This window comes from Polypterus senegalus, chromosome 4 (genome assembly GCF_016835505.1).
Source record: "Polypterus senegalus isolate Bchr_013 chromosome 4, ASM1683550v1, whole genome shotgun sequence".
Lineage (NCBI taxonomy): Eukaryota > Metazoa > Chordata > Cladistia > Polypteriformes > Polypteridae > Polypterus > Polypterus senegalus.
The window spans coordinates 192,323,034-192,346,993 of NC_053157.1; the positions used below are offsets into that span (position 1 = coordinate 192,323,034).

The following is a 23,960-nucleotide window of genomic DNA, read 5'->3' on the forward strand; positions in this document are numbered from 1 at the left end:
CATTATGAGCTCAACATATTGGCTGTAAGACTTTCATCAGATTTTTGCATTAAACAGAGCACTCAGGTAAGATATAAAGAATGGATAAGAATGGGGAAGGAGAGACACAAAGTCAGGTGAGAAGTCAAAGTACTTGAGAAAGATAGCCATTGAAAGAAAAACATATGGAGAAAATAAAATGTATTCATCCGTTTTACCTTCTGAATCCAATTTTATGGTCTCGGAGAGTTAGAGTACATTAAAATAATTAGCCTGGGCCTTTGAAACAGGTTGTGCTCACAGATTTACATCTTAAAATGAGGCCACACAAAGTTACTTGAGGAAATTCTTGCCTGTGCAGTGCAAACTCCAGAACCACACCAGAAGTGTAGGAAACAAGTTCATGCTGAGATAGCTGTATACAATTAAATTATACACGCCCCGATTATTTGCTAAAGTGACACTTGATTGAGTTTAATGCCTGTAGTTCCTAGTAGGCTGCACCATTCTTTGGTCATTTCCTTGGGATTATTCAACTATTTCAATGAAACAGTTCTCTCATCCCCAGGGATTGTGAGAATCCTGTGCAAAAGTCTGTGTCATTAAATATTGGCAGTTATTTACAGGTTAAACTCAACATTTAAAAAGCAAATTGTTAAATAATATAAAGTGTATTGGTTATAAACAGTGAAAATTTTAGTAAAATACATTAGTCCAATTTTGCTAATGAAATTCTATTCTTGAAATATCAGAGAACAAATTATACAGGAAAAAAAGCAGATTATTTCAAGTACATACTAAACAAATAGATTTGTTATTTCAAGACTGTGGTAAGCAGTCCTTTGAATCGAGGATGCCGCTATGTGTTGAGGAGTGCAGGGTGTCTGTATGTTTTTTGAATTTGTAAGCAAAAGTGGATAATCTCTTTTTCATTTGAGTCTATCTCTTTAAAGCCCACAAAAAGAAAAATGAAATGGATTATGTGTTTCAGCTGATTTTGCATCATTACTTTGAATACAGAATACCTAATTAGCAAATTTGGCTTAGTTTGCTGCCTTTACTTAACTAAAAGCATCCAAGAAGGTTCAAATATATGGGACTAAAGTAGGGGTGCCCACACTTTTTTGGCTTGCGAGCTACTTTTAAAATGACCAATTTGAAATCTACCTACATTAAAAATGATGTATATATATATATCCAGTTTCTAACCCGCTGAATCCGAATACAGGGTCACGGGGGTCTGCTGGAGCCAATCCCAGCCAACACAGAGCAGGAACCAATCCTGGGCAGGGTGCCAACCCACCGCAGGACACACACAAACACACCCACACACCAAGCATCGCCAATCCACCCAACCTGCATGTCTTTGGATTGTGGGAGGAAACCGGAGCATCCGGAGGAAACCCACGCAGACACGGGGAGAACATGCAAACTCCACGCAGGGCGGACCCGGGAAGCGAACCCGGGTCTCCTAACTGCGAGGCAGCAGCGCTACCACTGCGCCACCGTGCCGCCCTATATATATATATATATATCACTCACTCACTCATCACTAATTCTCCAACTCCCGTGTAGGTGAAAGGCTGAAATTTGGCAGGCTCATTCCTTACAGGTTAATTACAAAAGTTAAGCAGGTTTAATTTTGAAATTCTATGTGTAACGGTCATAATTGAATCCTACTTACGTACATATATACGTTCATAGCCTGCAGCCCGGTCGCTGTGTGAGGCGGCGTTGCGTCCCCTATCACTGCAGCCTTTTTATTTAATCCACGGCTTCTCAGCTGTTTTATTGTTGTTTTATTACGATTATAGTTATTGTGCATGTGTTTTAGTTTTAGTTTACTGTTCAGGTACACACTTATTGCGCTGTTGCGTCCCCCATCACCATGCCTCCCACGTAGTTGGCTCCCTGCCTATATTGCATCCCCCATCCCCACGCCTCCCACGTAATTGACTGCCTGCCCATATAAGGCCATCCTTCGCTCCGGTCTCTTCATTCCCTTCCTTGGTTCGCCATGGTATTCACGTCTCCCTGTTGATAACTGCAGCCTTTTTATTTAATCCACGGCTTCTCCGCTGTTTTATTGTTTGTTTATTATGATTATAGTTATTGTGTAGGTATTTTAGACTTAGTTTCCTGTTCAGGTACCCATTTCCTTTATAGTTCCAACCGTACCCCCATTAACATGTCTATCGAGGTGATCACCATCTTTCAAAGAACTGTCACTTACCGAGTGGTTTCCATGCCCGGAGATGCTGCCTGCCTTTTACATTCTCTGTGTTACATATTGCATGGCCACATCAGGCTCAATCCTGATATCTGGAGGAACATTCTGTCTTATGTATTAAATGACTGGGACACGTTCAAGGTGTGGACTGATGACGGTACAGGAGATAGTTATACTACACAGGGACACTATAGGAGTGAAATGCTTAAGCCCTTCACCTATGCTTCTGCATGTGAGTTGATGGCTGCCACTGAATTGTTCGGTTGTCGCTTTAAAGTGTACCGAAATGGCCAAATATTTTACACCTTTGGAGAACCGCCAATGGCTCTTAAACATCTTAGATTCACAGGTGACGATTTGAGTAGTGGACAATTTGATGTTTATGAATGTTTCAACTCTCAAAAGCTGAATGCGAAGTTATCATTGAAGCCGGTTGTATACTTGCAAAGCTTGGCAGATGCCGAATGTCACTTCAACACAAGTCCTACAAATACTAACGCAATTGAAACAAACCATGAAACTCAAACCGATTATGACAGCAGCAATCCAAGCTGTGAGAAAACAGTAAAAAGGAGGTGTGTCAGATGTTGTGGTACATTTTCTGATGCAGCTAGATGAAAACTCGCAGAAAAATCCACAAGTTAATAGACATGCTGTCGCTAAATACTCGCAGGCAAATGCACAAGTTCATAGAGACGCTGTCGCTAAATACTTGCAGGCAATTCCACAAGTTCACAGACATGCTGCCGCTAACAGGCAAATACACAAATTAATACCGGGAATGCCTGTTAAACATCTTAGATTCACGAGTAGCGATTTGGGTAGTGAACACTTCGATGAATGAAACCTGTTATCTTTACAACGGTTGACAAACATGGAATGTAACTTGAACACAACACGTCCTCCAAATACGAACCTGATTGAAAGAAATAATGATAATCAAATCCTTGATGACAGCAACACTCATAACAGTGACAAAACAATTACATTGATAATCATGTTACGTTATTTTTAAAATGTTTCCTTTTCTTTTTCATAACTTCTTCAACATACTACTTCTCCACTGCGAAGCATGGGTATTTTGCTAGTATATATAAATATATATATATATATATATATATATATATATATATATATATATATATATATATATATATATATATATATATATATATATATATAATATAGCATTCAAAGTCTGAATCACAATCTGATTGTATGGGTGGTTACCTACCAGGTAACGCATGTGGTTGGTCTGCAAGTCGGCAGACATCTGCCACAGGTGCCCTCTGGGTTGTGAGAAGCGGATCATAGAATGTTTCAAATAATGCAAAGAGTACGTGACGCGTCTTTCACCCTATTTTGGGCTCATCAGGCATACACACTCCACTGCACCCCTCATCGGGGATCGAACCTCGGATGTCAGACAAATGCACTTCGATTGTGACATTGTAAGAAAAAAAATCCTCTTCCAATTCCACATCCAGCCCATACCCTCCCCAAACAATTTTTTTTTTTAATCCCTTCTTTAGTCGGTACAAATTGGAAGGCTAACTAGATCACAGCCGGAGTTTTGCAGTAGCTCGTGCATTTGATCATGCGTGCATCATGACCAGTGTTTTGCAAATTTTTGAATGCAATACCTGCACTACCTTTGCAATCTACCGGTTGATCGCTATCGACGCATTGGACATCCCTGAACTAAACCAAAGCATTCATTTATTTCTGAATTTCTGATATCTAGAAACAGAAGTATAAATAAATATAATAATATTTATAATAATATAATAAATTTCTGCATTTTCCTTAAGCAAGAAAATCCAAAACCTTAAAATTATGTTTCTTTAAATAGGTAATATAATAATAAACAAAATGTATGTATCAACTTGTGCTTTAAAAGTCAGTTAAGTAGAATGGTTACGGTGACATACTGTATATAACAACAACAACAACAACATTTATTTATATAGCACATTTTCATACAAACAGTAGCTCAAAGTGCTTTACATATTAAAGAATAGAAAAATGAAAGACACAATTATAAAACAAAATAAATCAACATTAACATCGAATAAGAGTAAGGTTCAATGGCCAGGGGGGACAGAAAAACAAAAACTCCAGACGGCTGGAGAAAAAATAAAATCTGTAGGGATTCCAGACCATGAGACTGCCCAGTCCCCTCTGAAAGGAGCAGAGCAAGTAAGGAATTCATTAAACTCACTCAGCAAGTCCATGGTGAGATTTGGAATCTGTAGATATGTAGCACGCTAACCAACGTGTTTGCTTAAATTATTCTACCTAACTAAATAATTGATTGTAATGCCATGAAAATGACCTTGTAAAAGGCTCCGTATAAGTGACTGATTGATTCCTTAACTGAAACATTTCATAAAAAGAACCAGTGAATGATTTCATTAAGTATGATTTCTGTAGCCCAAAACTGCCTAAACCGTCTTGGCTTAACGTAATGTTTTTTACAGAAAAATGAGTAAAAAGTATCATTTTTTTCAACAATAAAATATTATAATAATATAATATACATTAACAGAAAAAATGTTACTACCAAAACCTCACCATAAATACAGTAAGAAATGTACATCTGGTGTTCATGTGATATGTTTTGAAACTTTTCTTGTAAAGTTTTCTGTTGTTTGAGCGTGAGAGGGTAGAGAGTCAATGCATGACCCGCATGATTGACTCTCCCCTTTTTTATTATACAGATAGGCACATTGCAAAGCTTTAGTGGCTTCCACATTTCTGCGACAAAGATATTGATAGTTGCTTCATTGTGCACAGTGCTTAGAGGTCTAACATCAGTCTTGTCGTTCTACTTGAGCACCAACATTTTGCATTTTTGCTACATAGATACATCTTCTTAAGAAAGGAACAAGAAAGAAAAATGCTTCTGAATATTGTGGATAAACTGATGTGAAACAAAAGGTGAACAGGCAAAAATGACAAGACCTTTGAAGCCTGTTTTATACTTCAGTCGACCAGGACAGTCGCGAGAGCCATACAGACAAAAATGACGTCAGATGTGGAAATGTTTTCACGCAATGCTGTGAATGGAATTATTCTTGACTACAAACCGATACAAACGTGCTGTGGTATATCCAAAATTCTGAACAGAAGCGATCTAGTGAAACAATTTAGGCACCTGTACGATTCCTCTTTCTGAGGCCACAATGATACACAGATGGAAACAAATTAATGGATTGTAATTGCAAATTGTACTAGACAAAACGAAACAGTAAGCATGGAAAGCATAGACACTCTTCCTTCTCCTTTTTTTCCTCTTCACACCAATGATAGCTGGCATAACTCTTCTTCCATCAAGCATAGGCATCTTTCATTGAACAGTCATGTAAACAATTACTTCTTCTGCTGTGATATTGTCAAGTATGCGACATTGACCAAATACTGCCACCTACTAACTAGGAGAATATCAACATGCCACCACATGCATAAATGTGTTTTGTGCACTTTGTGTCATAATCTGTGCACAGACTTTACATGGTAAGTATAAATATGTACTCTGTTGCAATTCATTCTGAGACGCTAGAAGAGTATTTGGAGGAGTGCCACACACACAGTAGTTCTGAAGCATCACAACTACAAAACTGCGTATCATAACAGTTGGTGCCTAAAGGTGAACAAGCCCCTACATACTTAAATTTCAATAAGGGACATTTCCTTCTTTTCGTTTTTTGAGATTTTTTTTGCCACATGCCAAAATATAGAGAGCCAAAGAAGATTATTTAGTGAAACTCACTGACATCTTTCATTTTCATGCTGCTGTTAAATTTATTAAATATGAAAAATATGTGGAGGATTGTTGCATTTTGGCGGCATGGTGGCGCAGTGGTAGCACTGCTGCCTCGAAGTAAGAAGACCTGGGTTTGCTTCCTGGGTCCTCCCTGCGTGGAGTTTGCAAGTTCTCTGTGTGTCTGCGTGGGCTTCCTCCAGGTGTTCCGGTTTCCTCCCACAGTCCAAAGACATGCAGGTTAGGAGCATTAGTGATCCTAAATTGTCCTTAGGGTGTGTGTTTGTGTGTGTGTGCCCTGTGGTGGGCTGGTGCCATGGTATTTGTTCCAGCCTTGTGACTTGTGCTGGCTGGGATTGACTCCAGCAGACCCCCGTGACCCTGTGATTAGGATATAGCGGGTTGTATAATGGATGGATGGATATATACAAGGTTTATATATGTATTGTGACTTGATTAAAATATGTAACATTGTACTGTGTTTAAAATGTTTAAATTACTGATAATTCATTGCAACCTGTAAGGAATCCCTTATGTTGTTATGTTGCTGTGATCTGTCGCTCTATACCTTTAAGATGGCAGAATGCTGTCAGAAGTAGGTAAGCTGTTTCATTTTATTGGGATCAAGGATAGCTTATTGAAGCCAACTCTGGTAGTTTAGGCGCCTATTTAATCAGTTCATTTTTATTTGCAGGTGCACAGTATTCCATAAAAGCAAGATTATAAACAGATTGCAGGATGGAATCACATTCAGTGCACTTTAAGCAAATGAAGGATATATTTTTTAGCAAATTGCCATTTTGAAAATAGCTATCTTGCACTTGGTGTAAGATGTCTAAAATCTGAAGGGAGGAAACGGATGAGCATAGCAAGCAGAGAGTTACTGATTACTTTTTGAAGGATCTGCAAGCAACATGAAAATAACTGCTCTACTGGTAGTGCTTGGTATGCCAGAAATCCAAAGATAACAATTTAAAAATATTTTTAAAATAATTTAGATAAAAATGTTATGGTTTCGTTATTAAGCGGATATATGTATTAATTGTATAGCATCTTAAGTATGCCAAATATAGGCTGCTTAAAAATGGCAACCATATTTTTAGCTTTTTAGCAACCAAAAGCTGATGCCTGGGGAGCTGGGGAGTTTTTATTTATATATGAACATCTTATAAAATAAGTTAGTATTTTGTGAGGGCACACTTGGAATGCAAGAATTACTTCATGGCATTGCTGTCTAATATTTTCAGGCATGTGTTTGTCTCACTTTTGTGTTTGATTGTCTTTCTTTGTGCAGTTTTCTATCTTTTACACCTGTTTCTGCTTTAGTTATTTACTTCAAAATACAGTAAATATATATATATATATATATATATATATATATATATCAAATATATATTTTATTTAACAAGATATCTTTATCAGGCTTCTTCTTCTTAACAAAATACAGCAAAGCAAACTCTTTCTCTCTTTCTCCTCAACTCTTCCCAGGCGAGCACTGTCCAACTCCTCTCCTGACTCTGGCATGCCTGGCTGAGATCGAGTGGCTTCTTTTATCTGTGACCCAGGAGAACTTCTGTTCCTAGGGCATAGCCTGCTGGAAGCACCTGTAGTTCAAATACAAGTCTCTGAAAAAAGTAGGGATTATAAATTCTGGCAGCTCCCCCTGAAGGCCCCCACAGAACCCAGTAAGGATGCCCAATGTTACTACAGATCCCAGCATGCCTGCGAGTGTCTCTGTCAGAATCCTAATCCAGGGATGCTGCCATCTAGTGTATGGGGGGAGGAAATATTCACTAGTGATCATCTCGCCTTGTCCTTCCATTACACCGGCCTCTGGGCTGGGAAAGAGTCCCTGTTCATTCCTGGCTGGCATATCAGCCCATGTGTGCCCATCCATTAACAATGTATATACTTTATATGTAAGGATGAGAAGCAAAGGCATCCCAGAGAGGCACTGACACAGATGCCTTCTGGACGCCTCTCTGTGGTGGTTTTATGGGCACCAAAAACTGGGAGGAAAACCCAGGGAAGAACCAGGGCTTGCTGGGAGGATTATATCTCCTAGATGTCCTGGGAATGGCTTGGGATCCCACAATATGAGTTGGCAAGTGTGGCTAGGGAAAGGAATGTGTGGGCTTCATTACTAAGACTGCTCCTGGTCTTGGATAAACGGAGGAAAACGAATAAATGAAAGCCATGGATCTGTAATGCACAATGTGGCTTCAGTAAATAGGTAAATAATTGGATTATGTAATGTAAAACAGTTTCAATTGTTCAATCAATACACTGTTTTTTAACATATTGTTATTATTTCTACTAATATTTATTACAGGAAATCTATGAAAATATGTATTACTATAGGATAACTGGAAAGTAAAGAAAGAACACAGCAGGCAAAATAAAGTATTTGTACACCTAGAGAAGTAATATGGAATGGTTGACAAGCAAGATAAAATCTTTTGAAAATGTGAATATTTAAGAAAGTTAAAAGCATAATAAATATGCAAGTAGGTTATGTTGCCTATGTAGGAAGGATTTGACGTTGTTCCAGTATTAGTCAATGTCTCTCTAATATATTGTACAGTAATGTTCTGTAGAATCACTCATTGAGGAGGCAGATTATACCACATTTTGCTGAAGCAGTTATTCATGTTCTTTGTTTGTGTGAGGTTCTCAAGTCCCCTGGGACCACTTCTTTGTCTCAAGCTTCCCATTTTCTACTTTTTCCTTAATAGTTTTCAGCTGCCTAGGCTTTGTGTTTCAGTCGTTGTCAGAGTGAAATGCGAAGCTGTGTCATTTTAATTGTTTTCCAGATGGCACAGCGTGATACTAAAGGATTTACTTGCATTTAAATTTGTTTAGGGTGTTGTAAATTGTTACTATTTCCAGCTCTGCTGAGAAATATACTGTACTTCTAAAGTACTGATTAACCCTATGCACTACTATATTGTACTGTCATAAAATTGAAGCAAACTTTGTTAACAAATGAAGTCAACTTAATGTGCGTTTCACTTTTTTAACAGAGCTGGATGTATAACAACCGTGTGTAAGTCAGCAAACTTGCAAATGAAGAAGACTTCTTCTTATCGCTTTGCACAACGTTTTATGATTCCACCATGCAGAACCAGGACTGTGCTTCAGTTTCTGATTGCAGTTTACCTTGAGGAAGCCCAAATCTTGACTGGCTTAAGCGTAACCTCCTTTGACAGCCTGCTATGTAGCTACACCTATTAATATTTTCTGTGACCTATAGTTCCATTCCCCCAAGGTGTAAATACTGTATATATTTTTACTTTCTCTCTATTAGATTTCACTTCATGTAAAAGTTATTCAGAGGTTTGCCAAGTTTTTTAGCTGTATGTAATTTTATAGTTATCTGTAAATGTACCTAATTTATTAGGATTTTTTTTTACTGTAACCATTTACATAAATTTTAAAAAACACCAACCATGGCAGTGATACCTGTAGACCTCCACGTTTGACATCAACAAGTTCTAAAAAAAAGTTCTGTATGCCACAGTGTAGTGTTTTGTGTGTCTAAGCCATTTCTGCATTCATTTGCTCCTTTACTTAAGGAGCCTGACAAATGCGAAAACTTTCTGTACTCTCCCTTTAGGCCTATCAGTAATTTTCAAAATGTATTTGAGAATAAATTCAATCATATTGGACAACTACTGAGTCTAAGATAATTGTGCCTGAATGTGTTGTACTGTTTGACTGAGTGACATCTTGCTCTGCCTACTTTAGTGTCTAACTGGAACAGGCCACAGCTTCAGGTCCAACATTCTGTTTTCTTGTAATTTTGGGGTTTTGTACTTTGTTGAAAATAACCCACATGCTATTTTTAATTTTGGATTTTAGGTTCTGGCTTTCAAAATGTTTTCATGTCGTGTTTATGGTGATGCTTTGTCACCATTTTTTTTTTATTATTTTTTAAAGTTGCTGCCTATTACAATTTGGGCCATTTTTTTTTTTGCATATGTGAAATTCTTAATCTGCTAATTTTAGGATTGCACTGATGTTAGGGATTACCTTCTACAAGGCACTATATGCACTAAGCACAGTTTTACACTTCTGGTTTCTCTATGCAGTGAGCGTACATAAAGTATTGAAGATTGTTTAGTTTTTGACACATAGCAAATTCATTCTTGATTCTGCTAATAGTTTTCCATCTAGTTCTGGTTTTAATTTTTGACTTATGGTGGTTCATTTTTCAGATTCATTGTTGGTTTTGCGTTATGTTTTACAGTCGTATTTCTTTTGTAACCATCTTCTGGTTGTTTCCCTTTTGGCTGTGTCCACAGTTTTGCACTTTGGTTATTATAACAGTTTCTCGGATCCCCTTAGCTAGCTCCCTAGCCCCTGCGGGAGGCGACTTTCTCCCTAGGCCAGCATGAAATTCAAGCTTTCAAATTCAAAGCAGGTGGGCATTGCCTGTACCGTGGTCCAGCAAATGACCCCTGATAATGTGACTGCTGTGTGGATGTGGCTGTGTTGTTTAGGGTTGCTATGGGCAATGCTGGTCATGTGACATACACTGCATACCTTCTTCTGCCACCTATATAAGATGGAGATACTGTAGATAGTTTCTGAAGTCTTATCGGTAGTGAGAATTCTGGTGTGGTTTTTCAACTTTGGCTTTTGTTTTAAGTATTCAATAAAGACATTTTGGTTTTCCTTTGAACCTTCCTGAGATTTATCTGATCAGACACTACATGGATTTTGTTTCCTTGTAAATCTGTTGTTTTGCCTCTCACAACCAGGCAGTGTTTAAGTTTAAACTATTGATGCGTTGGGCCTTTATGCTGTCTCTAGGGTTGCTACTATGTTATGAAAAGCAGTGGAGACTCTCTTGCTGCCAGACACACTATTTTTTGTCTATATGTCGATACAAGGACTGAATAGCATGAAGCAGTAACACTGGAGGCCCACCCTTTTGTCATACCTTCCAGAGCACATAACAGCATACTTAGAAATACGCTTTTTCCATGACTATAATGCACATGTTGACATGGTTGAGAATTTCCAATAACCCTTAAATTAGAGTTGGACCACTTGTCCATGACTAGAACAGAATTCACAGTGTTCTTCCTGGATCTTAGGTTCAAATGCAGGATGGAGTCTTTCTTCCACTAACAAATCAGTTGATTCCTTTTCCTAGGGAACAACACATTATGATTCTATGTTTAAAATATTCAGCGAGTCTGAAATTCCTGGAAAAATTAATAGTTTATGTAACAACGCTCCAAGGTTAAATTGTCAAACAAGATGGATCAAGTTTTAGTACTTGACGGAAACATTTGTGCTTTATATGTGTTCATTTGCTCAAATTGGGCTGACATCCACACATTTCAAGTTTTTTAAGTAGTTATTGAAATTGTGTATTGCTGATATGGATACAAAAAAGATCTTTTATATACTGTACAATTGATCACTGTCAGTATTACCATGCAGTACCAGATGTTAGACTGCATGTCCCAGAGACAGAGCATGTCGATGTTGTTGAGCCAAGTACATGTGTGGAAGGAACACCACAAATCAGGGGATACAGAAAGCTTCACTCCCCTCTTGAGTAAACTGCCATCTTTTGCTAACAGAGATAGGAACACAAACATGTTTTTGATTTCAGTTTTTCCAGTGGAACTCTCCCTTTAGGAGAGTCTCATGGTCAATACAATCAAAGGCAGCAAGGTAGTTGCAATCAAAAAGCACAAAGGGTAATGTTGCATTGATGTAGTAGGAGGTCAGCCAAAAAATGAGAAAGCAGGTTTCCTGCGGCACTGAGGTTCAATTAATAAAAGGTTGGATTAACTAAAATTAAACCATATGCTGAAGTCAGAACAAAAGCAACAATCTTAGAGTTAAAAAATGTTGTTCTTTGTAACAGCCAGGCTCATTTAATACTTTAACTTTGAAGGCCATAGCAGGCAAATATTGCACGCATGAACTAGTAGACTTGATGATTGATTGTATATAATCTGTAGTGTGCAACAGTTTAACTGCTTGTGAGTTTTACACATTATAATAGCTTTATCTGCAAATAAATAAATATAGACATACCTTCACTCACACATACATATATTCTGTCATTTCATGATATCACTCCCTGAAACTGAGAAATATCTCAGAAATCTGTAGTTCTGACATTTTCTTTATTTGGTTCTTTGAAAATGTTTGCCTTAGAATGTATCATTTGTATCATCTTACTAAAGATCTTTCTTCACCAGATATCACTTCTTCCTTTAATGATTACATGGTACCACACATGCTCATTGTGTTGATTTTTGCTACTTGTTTCCTAAGAAGAAAAACAACCTTTTTTCAGAAAGAAAAGTTGTCATAACTTTGTAACCTTAGGTCTTTTATAGTAAGTCGTTTGAGCAGAATTCCATCTCCCAATATAACAATCAAAATGAAAGCCTCTCCATACATCATATTAGATTGATGATTTAGGGGGCAGACTCTTATTCTGGTAGCATCAAGCTCAGGGTCGGAACAAATTTACAATTCTAGTCTATCATAAGGCAGAATCACTCCCACACTTGACACTCAAGCTGGGGCTGTGTTGGAGTCATTATCTGAATTATACATGCTTATATTTTGAATGGGTGGCACGGTCTCACAGTTAGGAGACCCGGGTTCGCTTCCCGGGTCCTCCCTGCGTGGAGTTTTCATGTTCTCCCCGTGTCTGCACGGGTTTCCTCTGGTTTCCTCCCATAGTCCAAAGACATGCAGGTTAGGTGGATTGACGATCCTAAATTGTCCTTAGTGTGTGCTCTTTGTGTGTGTGTGTGTGCGCACCCTGCGGTGGGCTAGCTCCCTGCCCAGGGTTTTTTTCCTGCCTTGTACCCTGTGTTGGATGGGATTGGCTCCAGCAGACCCCTGTGACCCTGTATTTAGGATAGAGCGGGTTGGATAATGGATAGATGGATATATTTTGAATGGAAATTTATTATTACTGACTATTTGGCTGATGCCTTTATCCAAGATGACTTACAATATTTGAGAGATTCAGTTGGTTGCATTTCTTTTTCAGGAGTGGAAAAAAATTATATTCTGGTCTTCTAGGACTACCAGTTTTTAATTCTGGAAGACCAAACTACAGACTCACAAAGCCCGACAGACTGCCAGATGTTTCAGATCTTTGGTGCATGCAATGTTTTCCTGATTAAAAACATCCATCCATTTTCTAACCCGCTGAATCCAAATACAGGGTCACGGGGGTCTGCTGGAGCCAATCCCAGCCAACACAGGAACCAATCCTGGGCAGGGTGCTAACCCACTGCAGGACACACACAAACACACCCACACACCAAGCACACACTAGGGCCAATGTAGAATCGCCAATCCACCTAACCTGCATGTCTTTGGATTGTGGGAGGAAACCGGAGCGCCCGGAGGAAACCCACGCAGACAACATGCAAACTCCACGCAGGGAGGACCCGGGAAGCGAACCCGGATCTCCTAACTGCGAGGCAGCAGCGCTACCACTGCGCCACCGTGCCGCCTGATTAAAAACACTATGATAAAAATGAAAGACCCCATTTTTTATGTATAATCTTAACTTGGATGTTGCTTTAGCTGCTCATAGCACGTCAAAATGCTGTAACCACTTTCTAACAGATACACAGTGAGCAATATAATGAAATTATACGTTACGTGTATTGCAACCGGGGTAGTGAGGGCAAGAATGCCAAAAGTTAATTGTATCCTCTCATTGTTTTCCTTGATATAAATAAGGTATAAATACTTTGTTATGGATTTAAAAAAATTGAAGAACATGACAAACTGTTCCACTACTACTTCAATACCATTACAAGTGAAATGGATCATAATTATTTGCAGCATTATGAACTTCTTCAATGGATTAAATATGGAGAATATGCCACAAAGTAGTGATGACTGCAGGGAGGAGACAACATCACTACCAAGACAGAGGATATACTGTACCATGCTGTATGCTGAAAGTATCCAGAAAGCACACATAAAAGTGACCCTTTGTTTTTTGACATAGCAAATATAAATTTAGATTTTTAAAAAGTAAGTACGCACAATAACATTCGACTGTTTACTGTACAGTACTGATTAGCCTGCAAGATCTAACAAATGCTGATGCCGGGCTGAGTCATTTCATGAAATGTACAAGTTTTAAACAAAAATGTACACTGAGGCAACAGATAATAGTAGACCTTATTGAAATCAGATGATTGTACTCCATACCAAACAAATCTTACCTTCTATAGTCGCAGAATGGTCAGAAGATGAATCTCTTTAAAAAAATAAGATGCTCACTGTCAACCAATATGTTCTTTGGGCACCCTAGAGGTGGTGAAAAACTCCTTACGGTTAGCCCAAACACCGCAGAATGTGAAAAGGATTTTTTCAGGCCTAAGCCTCATCCTTACTAATGTGAGGTCCCACTAAATAGTAGGAATAACAAATTTTGATGCAGTTGTATAAACATATCGCTGGCTGTAGTCAACTAAAGGTGTATGACACCTGCGAATAACCCTGGAGGCCAAACTATTTATTAGGGTCTAAGTTAGGTATGAAAAACAATTTTGAGAATACAGTATTAAAGCAGTGTCTCAGCTCATTTTCGATAAAATAATTTTGTGTACATTGGAAAAAGACCACACATTAACATGACATAATCCTTTAAAATCATCTATTTACTAAAGTATTCTGTTCCAAGTGTGCTAATTAGTTGTGTACAACAAAACTTCACAAGTAAAAGTTGCAGGTAACCTACTACCACATATATTAAGCTAGACTACTAGAAAACGTATCTGGACTACCATGCTTGCAAAGTAGGTGAATCAACATTCCACTGTATGCATTTACAATTTGTCCAAACCTGTTCTTGTTTCTCCAGTTGGAGCACAGGCAGGTAAAGTGACTTGCTCATGGTCACAAAGTGTCAGTAACAGGATTTGAACACACAACCTCAGGGTTTGAAGTCCAAAGCCTAAACCACTATGCCACAGTTTGCATAGAGTGTTTGTGAAAGCTCTTTACAGATAGTACCTAGGCCGAGATTCAAAGCCAGTATCTCACCACATGCCAAATAGCCTATTTTGCCTTTCAGAAAATGAAAGCAGTATCTCAAAGCATAATGTTACCAGAATTTATAAATCTCACACAAGAAACTATTTAAAATATTTTTTTTGATAAATATTATGGTTGTTGAAGAAAAAATGCTTATCATAATTACTTTTTTTAAAGATTTGTCTCACCTCAATATGTGTTGTACATGAATATACTTCAGATGTTTGACAAACTATTATAAATAGGCTTATCATTTGTACTGATCTTAGATTTACCAGCTATTTTTGTTCCCTTTTCTGAAAGCATATATATAGAGAATTGCCAAGTTTTTCACATTTTTTCTTTTGGATAATGAGTGCTAACAAATATTTTTGTTTATAATGTGTAACATTTGTATTTATACCCCACACACCCCCTTGAACTGCATGTGATTTCCAGACAATCAAATCAAGCGTCCAGATGTCTGCATAGAAGAGCTGATTATCTTGTGATTTCCATAGCAACCTCACTCCCTCTCACTGAATTCAGAGCAACGTGCAGTATGGGAATCTGCAAGAATATTTATAATTATTTTTATTTTAATTAACTTGTAATATCTGACAAAGATGGATGTGAATTTAAGCATTTGGGATTAATTAATGATTGTTAACTATATTATATATATTTTCCTTATATGACTTAATTTATGAGTTAAAACTTAACATTCTTCAACCCACTTAATCCAATTTAAAATCACAAGACCTGCAGCCTGTTCCAGCCATAGCATCGGGTGGAAGTGTGGAACCAGTCCTCTAGGGGCCATCCTATTCTAACTCATGCACACACCCACACTCATGCTTAAACCAGGCCAATTTATAGTTGCTAATTAACATAACACACATACGTCTTTGAGATGTGGGAGAAAACTTAGCGTAGCCTTAAATAAAACTCACACTCACATGGGGAGAAGATGAAGGCTCCACATAGAGAGCAACTAAGCATGAGAAAACAATGAAGCTGGATCTGTGAGGTAGCAGTGCTAACCACTGTGGCAAGTGCCACCTTAGAAAATACAACATTCAAAAAAGTAAAGTTGGAAATTATGTGATTTTTTGGTTCAAAGGCATTTTAAACTTTTTAGTTTGGAAAATTAATTTGTAATAGCTGGTATCTGCATGTAAAGATGTTCTGCTTTCAGGATATTTTAAGCATATAGTAGACTCAAACATGAAATAGTTCAAGTCAAGTCAAGTTGGGGAGCATGCACTGGTACAGTGCATTGCCGCACCCACTACATGATGAAACAACTCGGGATTCCGGTTTGCAATCCCCCAGGCAGACGCATGGTCCAGTCCCATCCTCTGGAAATGACCCTCTATCTGCCGCAGCCAGGTGTTATGTGGGTGACCCCTTGGCCTGGTCCAGCCACTCGGGTCCCCAACATTGAGGATCTTACGAGCCGGATCACCCTCGGGGAAACACGCCACTTAGCCGTAGTGCTATAACTGATGCTTCCTCACAATGCAGGTAATGTGCCTTATTCTGGACTCCATGAGCAACCGCTCATTCGACACAACGTCAAACCAACGGTACCCAAGGATTTTCCGGAGAAACACAGTACCAAAGGAGTCCAGTCTTCATCTCAGTTCATTGGATAGCATCTATGTCTCAAAACCATATAGCAAGACAGGAAGCACCAGGACTCAAAAGACTTGGTCCTTTTGCATAGATATTGGGAGCGCCACATACCCCTTTCCAGCGAACTCATGACCCCCTATGCTCTCCCAATCCGTCAACTGGCTTCATAGGAAGAGTCACCAGAGACATGAATGTCACTGCCAAGGTAAGTAAACCTCTCAACAAGGTCAACACTCTCTCCACAAACAGACACACTGCTGATGGCTGTGCCCAAGAGGTAATTGAAGGCCTGGATCTTGGTTTTTATCCAGGACACTCGCAAGCTCAGACACTCAGACTCCTCACTCAGTCTCTCAAGAGCCCCGATCAGAGCCTCCATTGACTCCGTGAAGATCACAGCATCGTCAGCAAAGTCAATATCCGTGAATAATTCTTCACCAACAGATGTTCCACAGCTGCTGGACCCCATGACCTTGCCCAACACCCAGTCCATACAAGCATTGAACAGAGTAGGAGCAAGAACACACCCCTGACGAACCCCAGAATCAACTGGGAAAAATACAGAGGTCCTGCTCCACTCTGCACAGCACTCACAGTATCAGTGTACAGGCCGGCCATGATACCCAGCAACCTCGAGGGGATCCCGCGAACCCTCAGGATGTCCCAAAGGGCAGCTTGATCAACTGAGTCGAACATTTTGCGAAAATCGACAAAGGCTGTGTATTTGGTGTGCAGCTGTATATTTCTAATTTTGCTTACAATGTTCATTATATACTATGTGTCCAGCAGTTTAGAAACATAAGACTTTTGTTTAATTTTAATAAAATATTTATAGAAAATAACTTGATCTTGAGAGTATCACAACAAGTTAGACTAACATGAATATGCTTGGAAAGCACAACCTTGTTCAGCTTGTTCAATTGCAATAACTTTGTATATCTATAATTATCATTACAGTCATCATTCAAACCTTGAACACACACGCTAGCCAGACTGAGAAACAAATTAATTCAAATTATGACCTTAAGCAGAGCCATTATGAGTAATGGAAATGAGATGATCAAACCACTTATTAGAGATCTGCATCCTCACTGGAATCCTATTAGGTCAAAAAAATACATGTGGGGGTTTGGTTATGCAACAGGCATTGATTGAACAGGTAATAAACAGTGGTTGGAATTCAAAGCTTAGAAAAAAAGTTCATGGATCATATAGCAACTGAATAAAGATTATTTATAGCCTAACGAATTACCAAAAAACTTTCATTTATGGTATTAAATTTAATACAGCTAGCACTTTGGTTTTATGCAAAACCAGTCAAGACACAATATATACATTAAATGCATATCACAGTCAGCCTTATAAAAAGAGAGTTAAATTTGTGTGGGCACATTTTGGTGCAAAGATACCCTCATAGAATATTGAACTCCACATTTGTAGGTGACATAGAATCCCTTCATCTCAGTTTCAAGCAGATTCATTCTTATGTTGATGGCTTTTTCTATGTATTTATTAAGTCAAAGTGTTTCTTTGAAAGTAGTGTGAAGAGTAAAATGATAGACCTTTTATTTCAGTGATATTGTAAATAACATACGTAATCTTCTGTCAACTTATCTTTGTCATAGCCATCAGTAAACCAAGAGGAGTTGAAGGTGGTGGATGAGTGCTACTACTTTTCCATTTATTGGCTTCTTGAGCCCATCTTGCTATGTCTGTGGTTGTATCATCAAAGAGCTCAGAAGAATTGTGCAGACTCATGAACACTGAAGGTTGCACCGTGTCTGACCCATGACCTCATAGTCTAAAAGACTGTGATAAAATTCTATTCCCAGTTGGATGCAGTCACACGCAAACAAGAGATACACATGAATGGGGAAATTGGAGAAGTTCAGTAAATGAATGCACCAATACTTTAGTCTTTATATTACCTGAATGTTAAATGAATGAATGAATGAATGAATGAATGAATGGAATAATTTTGAGTTTGAAATAGTAATTCCTCATTGGGGAAATGCTACTTTCTTGTATCCAAGTCTCAGCATTCATAGTCCCTGTGCAGAGTGGACACATAAGTGACCTAACTGACTGGGCTAAAAACTTGGTTAACCTAGCAAGTAGCATCACTGTTTACAATAAGGGTACTATAATCAAGGTTTGAGAATGCTTGGGGATGATAGAGGAAGGTACAAGTTTTTCTTGTAGTGGAGAAGTGATGTCAGTGCTGGGGTTGGTGTAGTTGTATGAGAGAAATGTGTGACCAAAGTGGTAGAGGTGAAGATGGTGAAAAACATAGACTAAGCACATGCTGCACAGATTAACAGAAGGAGGGGTTTTGGGGCAGATAGATGGAGGTGCCATCTGGGTGCAACAGGGGAAGGTGACTGACCATGAATGTTGACAGTGAGACAATTCTGGATTTTGTGGATGAGATGAAAATAGTTGTATGCAATCATACATTTAAGGAGAAAAACAAGTTGGTGACATATAGTATGAATCTGATAGTGGAAGGAGTACAAGAGACTTGATTTGGAGTCAGCAGAATTTATGCTTAGAAAAAAAAAAATATATTAAAATGGTTTGACCATGTGAAGTGAAAGGCAGAATATGGTTAGGTGAAGAGTTGCACCGAGATAGAGAGGATGAAGTCAAGGAGTGAGGCCAAAGTAGACATTGTTGGAGGTGGTGTAAAATTATATAAAAATTGTGTCTTGTCCTAAGTAATGTTCAGGAGCTTATAGAGTGGAGGAATAAGATTAGAGGGCAACTGGCTAACCCAGGTAAACCTTGAAAATGGCTATTAAACCAGTAGTATTGATGATGATAAAGTACTACAGTTACATAGTACACTGTTAATACAATGCTGAATTGTTGCTGTAAGAGCATTTAGAACTCATTCTCTGTATGGATACTACAGGTTAAAGTGCTGAGCTTCTGGGTGGATGCAGGATCAAAAATGTGCCACAAAACTCTGTGGGAGAGGACAAAAGTGGAACCATAAAAAATCAGTCACATGATGACCTCTACTATCTAGGGCTCTGATGCTAGGCAGCCAAATATAGAATAGAAAAAGGTCACCTGCTCAAATAAAATGTCTTAGAGCGTCGTACTGTTTATGACATTTCTTACTGTACAATAATTAATGCATCAAACAAAAAATATCTGAAAAGTAGGAAGGTACAGCAGCAAAACGGTGATCAATCACTCTGTTGTCTTTTACAGTTTAGTATTGGACACTCAGAGAAGTAAGTTTCAATTTAAAATGGAATTTAATTTTCTTTTCGGTGTTTGACAGTATTTTAAAGCATGGAGTGTATACTGTGTGTTGTTAAAGGATTATAAATTTACTCTTAGTTGTTTATTTCTCTTTAGGCAAAATGACAACTGCAACATCACCTATTCTACTGAAATGGGACCCAAAAAGTTTGGAGATTAGGACTCTAACTGTAGAAAGACTCCTGGAGCCTCTGGTTACACAGGTAGGAAAATGGAGTTATTATACTGTAAATATAATTTTGCTTTGATCAAGTTTCCAATTGGTGATTGCTAAACAGCTCATCAATTGTCGTTTGTGTTGATTTGACTACGCTGATTTTTGATTTTGGGCAGCTGGCCTTTTTGTATGAACAAGTCCGTATTATACATTGATTACCTTCACTCGTCTTTATTAAGTTGTGGAAAGGTATCAGACTAAATCTAGAGAGGTAGAAAGACTTCTTGATGCTTGACCCGTTTCTTTATTATCAATTATAATAGTTAAGGTTTTAACAAAAAGGTTTCAGTATGAGCCGGAGATGGACAGCGTTCTGTCTTTAAGGGCTGGAACTGGACTTGGTTTAGTGAGTGTAAGGTGTCATAATATCAGGAAACTAATGCAGAATTTAGGCTTAATGCATTGTGGGGTGTTCCCTTCCCAAAATAAATCTCATTGCAGCAAGAAGAATAAACCCAGTTTGCAGAGTATTGCTGTAGAAAGTTTATTTATTCACTGTTGGAAATATTTTAAACATTTTGAAAATGTATTTGATATTTGTTTATACAATGTCAACCCAGACCATGTAGGCTTGTTCTTTAGAGATGAGTTTGAATAACTGATACGTTTCTAATTTGCGTTGGTGCTGAATTCTAAATAGTAAAGTAAAGAGTCAAATGTACAAGTTTTCTTTTGAAATGTGTTGCCTTTGTGCTTACCCAGCAGGCAATAAATACTCTTAAGAAGACTTAGTTATTATCTGGCACCCACTGTGGCCATTCTGAAGGTAAATTTACTGCCCCCACCAGTGCAATGTTTTCATAGTAATGTGCGTATCACTTGTAGAACATTAAAAATGATCCTTATATTTCTCCTTTTTTTGGTCCTAATCATCCTATTCCCAATTCCCTTACTAAATGACTTATTGGGAACTGAAATCCATAATGAAGAGTCAAAGAATGGTAATCATGCTTCAGAGAATTGCTGAGCTGTTGAATAAACTATTTTTTTTCTAAATTCAGGTCTTGGAGCTATTAAAGGATTGAGGATGGCATATGGTGTTTCAAACAAAGTAAAACTGGTGTCAAAATAGCCAGCTACATTAGACTGGCCATTGGCTTTTAAAGATTCCAGTAAGAGAATGAGAGTTTGTTGAAATTCCAAAGGTCTCTGACAATGTAATATAAAATATGATCTGAGTCGAGGGTAAGGTAAAAGTCTACGGCTAATGGAGGCTGCTACACTGTTAAGGGTGTTTCACAAGTGCGGTATGCTACTGCAAAGGTTTTTGAAAGGCTGATTTTAAAATTGTGTATGGTGTCCAGTTTAGAATTTTATTAATTCTTGTCTGGCATAAATTGTGGAGTAATTCAAAGAGTAGCTTCTCATTGCTTGAGGTTGTGTGTCTTTCATCTTTGCTTTTAAGAAGTCTTGAGGTATAATATCCTGTCGACATTGATTTGATTTTGAAATTACTAATCTGTCTGCAGTGATCTTTAAAAGAAAGTTCAAGGAAAACAAAATGGGTGGTTTTAAAGAGTGAGTTGCACAACAAATAAAGACAGAAGTAATAAAGTAATGGAGAAACATTTATGCAGCAAGATGTAGTTTTAACAGTGCTGCTCAAATGTTTCCAGAATATCTTTAATATATATATATTGTAATAAGTGGAGACCAGAGACGTGGAAAGGTTTGGGGCAGCCACCCGTTTATTACGGTTTCCCGGCTGCAAAAGTCTTTGAGGCATTGTAACAGTTGTTTACACAACAGAGTCCAAAACAGAACTGCCTGCCTAAGCAAAGGCAGTGAGCTTTATAGCACAGAGGGCGGAAATGATGTCGTCCTCTGGGCCGGAACTGGAAGTGACATCATCCTTGGGGCCGGAACCGGAAGTGACCTCATTCTTGGGGCCGGAACCGGAAGTGATGTGTCCTTCCTGGAAATGGCGGCTCCTGGTGGGATTTCCGGTAAGACCTGCAGAGAACTCAGAAAGAGCGTCAGTGCACCCCGCCCCCCCCTGGGCAGATGTATAAACAGTATTTCCTAAGCCCTTCAGCTGCTTCCCATGCACACGCAGTGTGACAAGACTCCCCTCAGCCCAGACCCGTCGGGTCGGGCGACCTGCACCGAGAGGTCGTGGGCCCGGGAGAGGGCATCGGCGTTGGCATGAAGAGACCCCTGTCGATGAACGAGCGTATACTTGTACTGCTGCAGGTCAAGAAACCACCTCGTGACCCGTGGATTCGACTCCCTGTGAAGGGCCATCCACTTCAGAGGTGCATGATCCGTCACCAGAGTGAACACGCGACCCAAGAGGTAGTACCGCAGCTGAGTTACTGCCCATTTGATCGCCAGAGCCTCTTTCTCCACCGCCGCACCTGGTCTCCCTGTCCAACAGTTTCCGCTCAGGTACATAACGGGTGTTCAACACCGCCGACGCTTTGGCTCAACACGGCACCCAAGCCTGTGTCCGGCGTCCGTCTGGAGGATAAAAGGGAGAGAGAAGTTAGGGGAGATCAAGATAGGTGCTGAAGTCAGAGCCCTTTTTAAGTCACTGAATGCAGCCCCCGCTTTATCAGACCATACCACCGTATTAGGAGCTCTTTTCTTTGTCAAGTCGGTCAAGGGCGCCGCTCTCGGAGAAGCGAGGCACAAACCGGCGGTAGTACCCGGCCAAACCGAGAAAGGATTGGACTTGCCGCTTGGTTTGCGGACGGGCCAGGCCATTATGGCTTGCAACTTGGAACACTGTGGCCTCACAGTACCCCGGCCCACTAGGTAGCCCAAATATTTGGCTTCCCTCAATCCAAAGAAACATTTCTTGGGGTTGATTCGGAGCCCGGCCTCTCCCAGTGTCCGTAATACTGCTGTGACCTGCTGTATGTGTTCCTTCCAGGTGCTGGAATAGATGACACGCCATCCAGATAGGCAGCACAGAACGAGTTATGGGGCCGGAGCACTTTGTCCACCAGACGCTGAAAAGTCGCAGGCGCCCCGTGTAACCCGAATGGAAGGACACGATACTGCCAGTGTCCGCTAGGAGTGCTAAACGCGTTTTTCCTTCGGACTCCGTTAAAGGAACCTGCCAGTACCCCTTTGTCATGTCAAGTGTAGTCAAGAATTTGGCTGGTCCCAGTCTCGAGGAGGTCATCCACGCGAGGCATGGGATAAGCATCGAATCTGGAAACTTGGTTAAGCCGACGGAAGTCATTGCAAAACCTCCAACTGCCGTCAGGCTTAGCAATCAAGACGATGGGACTGGACCAGGGACTACTACTTTCCTCGATTACTCCTAGTGCCAGCATTCGCTTGATTTCCAGTTCCACTTCTACTTTCTTTGCCTCCGGAGTCTGTAGGGTCGCCACGGACGATCACCCCGGTCAGTCAATATGTCATGCGCAATCAGAGAGGTCCGACCGGTTTTCACTTACCACCTCTGGGACAGAGCGGATAGCTGCTTCGAGCTCTTGTTTCTGCCTGGGGATAGCTGCTCGCGAAATTAAGGGAACTTACTTCGGAAGAGAGAGCAGGGCTGTCCGGAGGAGGGATCGGGACCCCTCTCCTTCCACGGTTTCAGCAGGTTTACATGATATATTCGCTCAGCTGGTCGGCGATTGGGCTGTTTCACCAAATAGTCAACCAATCCCTTCCTTTCCTTAATTTCGTAGGGGCCTAGCCAATGGGCAGCAGTTTAGAGTGAGAAGTTGGTACCAATACCATGACGCGATCCCGGTTGGAACTCCGGAGAGTCGTGCCACGGTCATAAAGGCGGCCTGTGCTGATTGCGCCTCCTCTATATGACTTTTTAGAATCGGTCTTATTGCATCAAATCTACTGCGCAATTGGGCGATATA

At 39.6% G+C, this 23,960-nt stretch overlaps 1 protein-coding gene across 2 annotated transcripts in view; it reads left to right on the plus strand.

The window, feature by feature from the left end:
* The window catches only part of ctnna2 (catenin (cadherin-associated protein), alpha 2), a 1,795,296-nt gene that overhangs the window by 120,647 nt on the left and 1,650,689 nt on the right, over positions 1–23,960 (plus strand). For both annotated transcript variants that reach the window (XM_039751821.1, XM_039751823.1), the window contains exon 2: positions 20,007–20,113. In XM_039751821.1, the coding sequence (XP_039607755.1) occupies positions 20,012–20,113 (102 nt within the window). In that variant the 5' untranslated portion in view covers positions 20,007–20,011. The remainder of the gene's footprint in view (positions 1–20,006; positions 20,114–23,960) is intronic.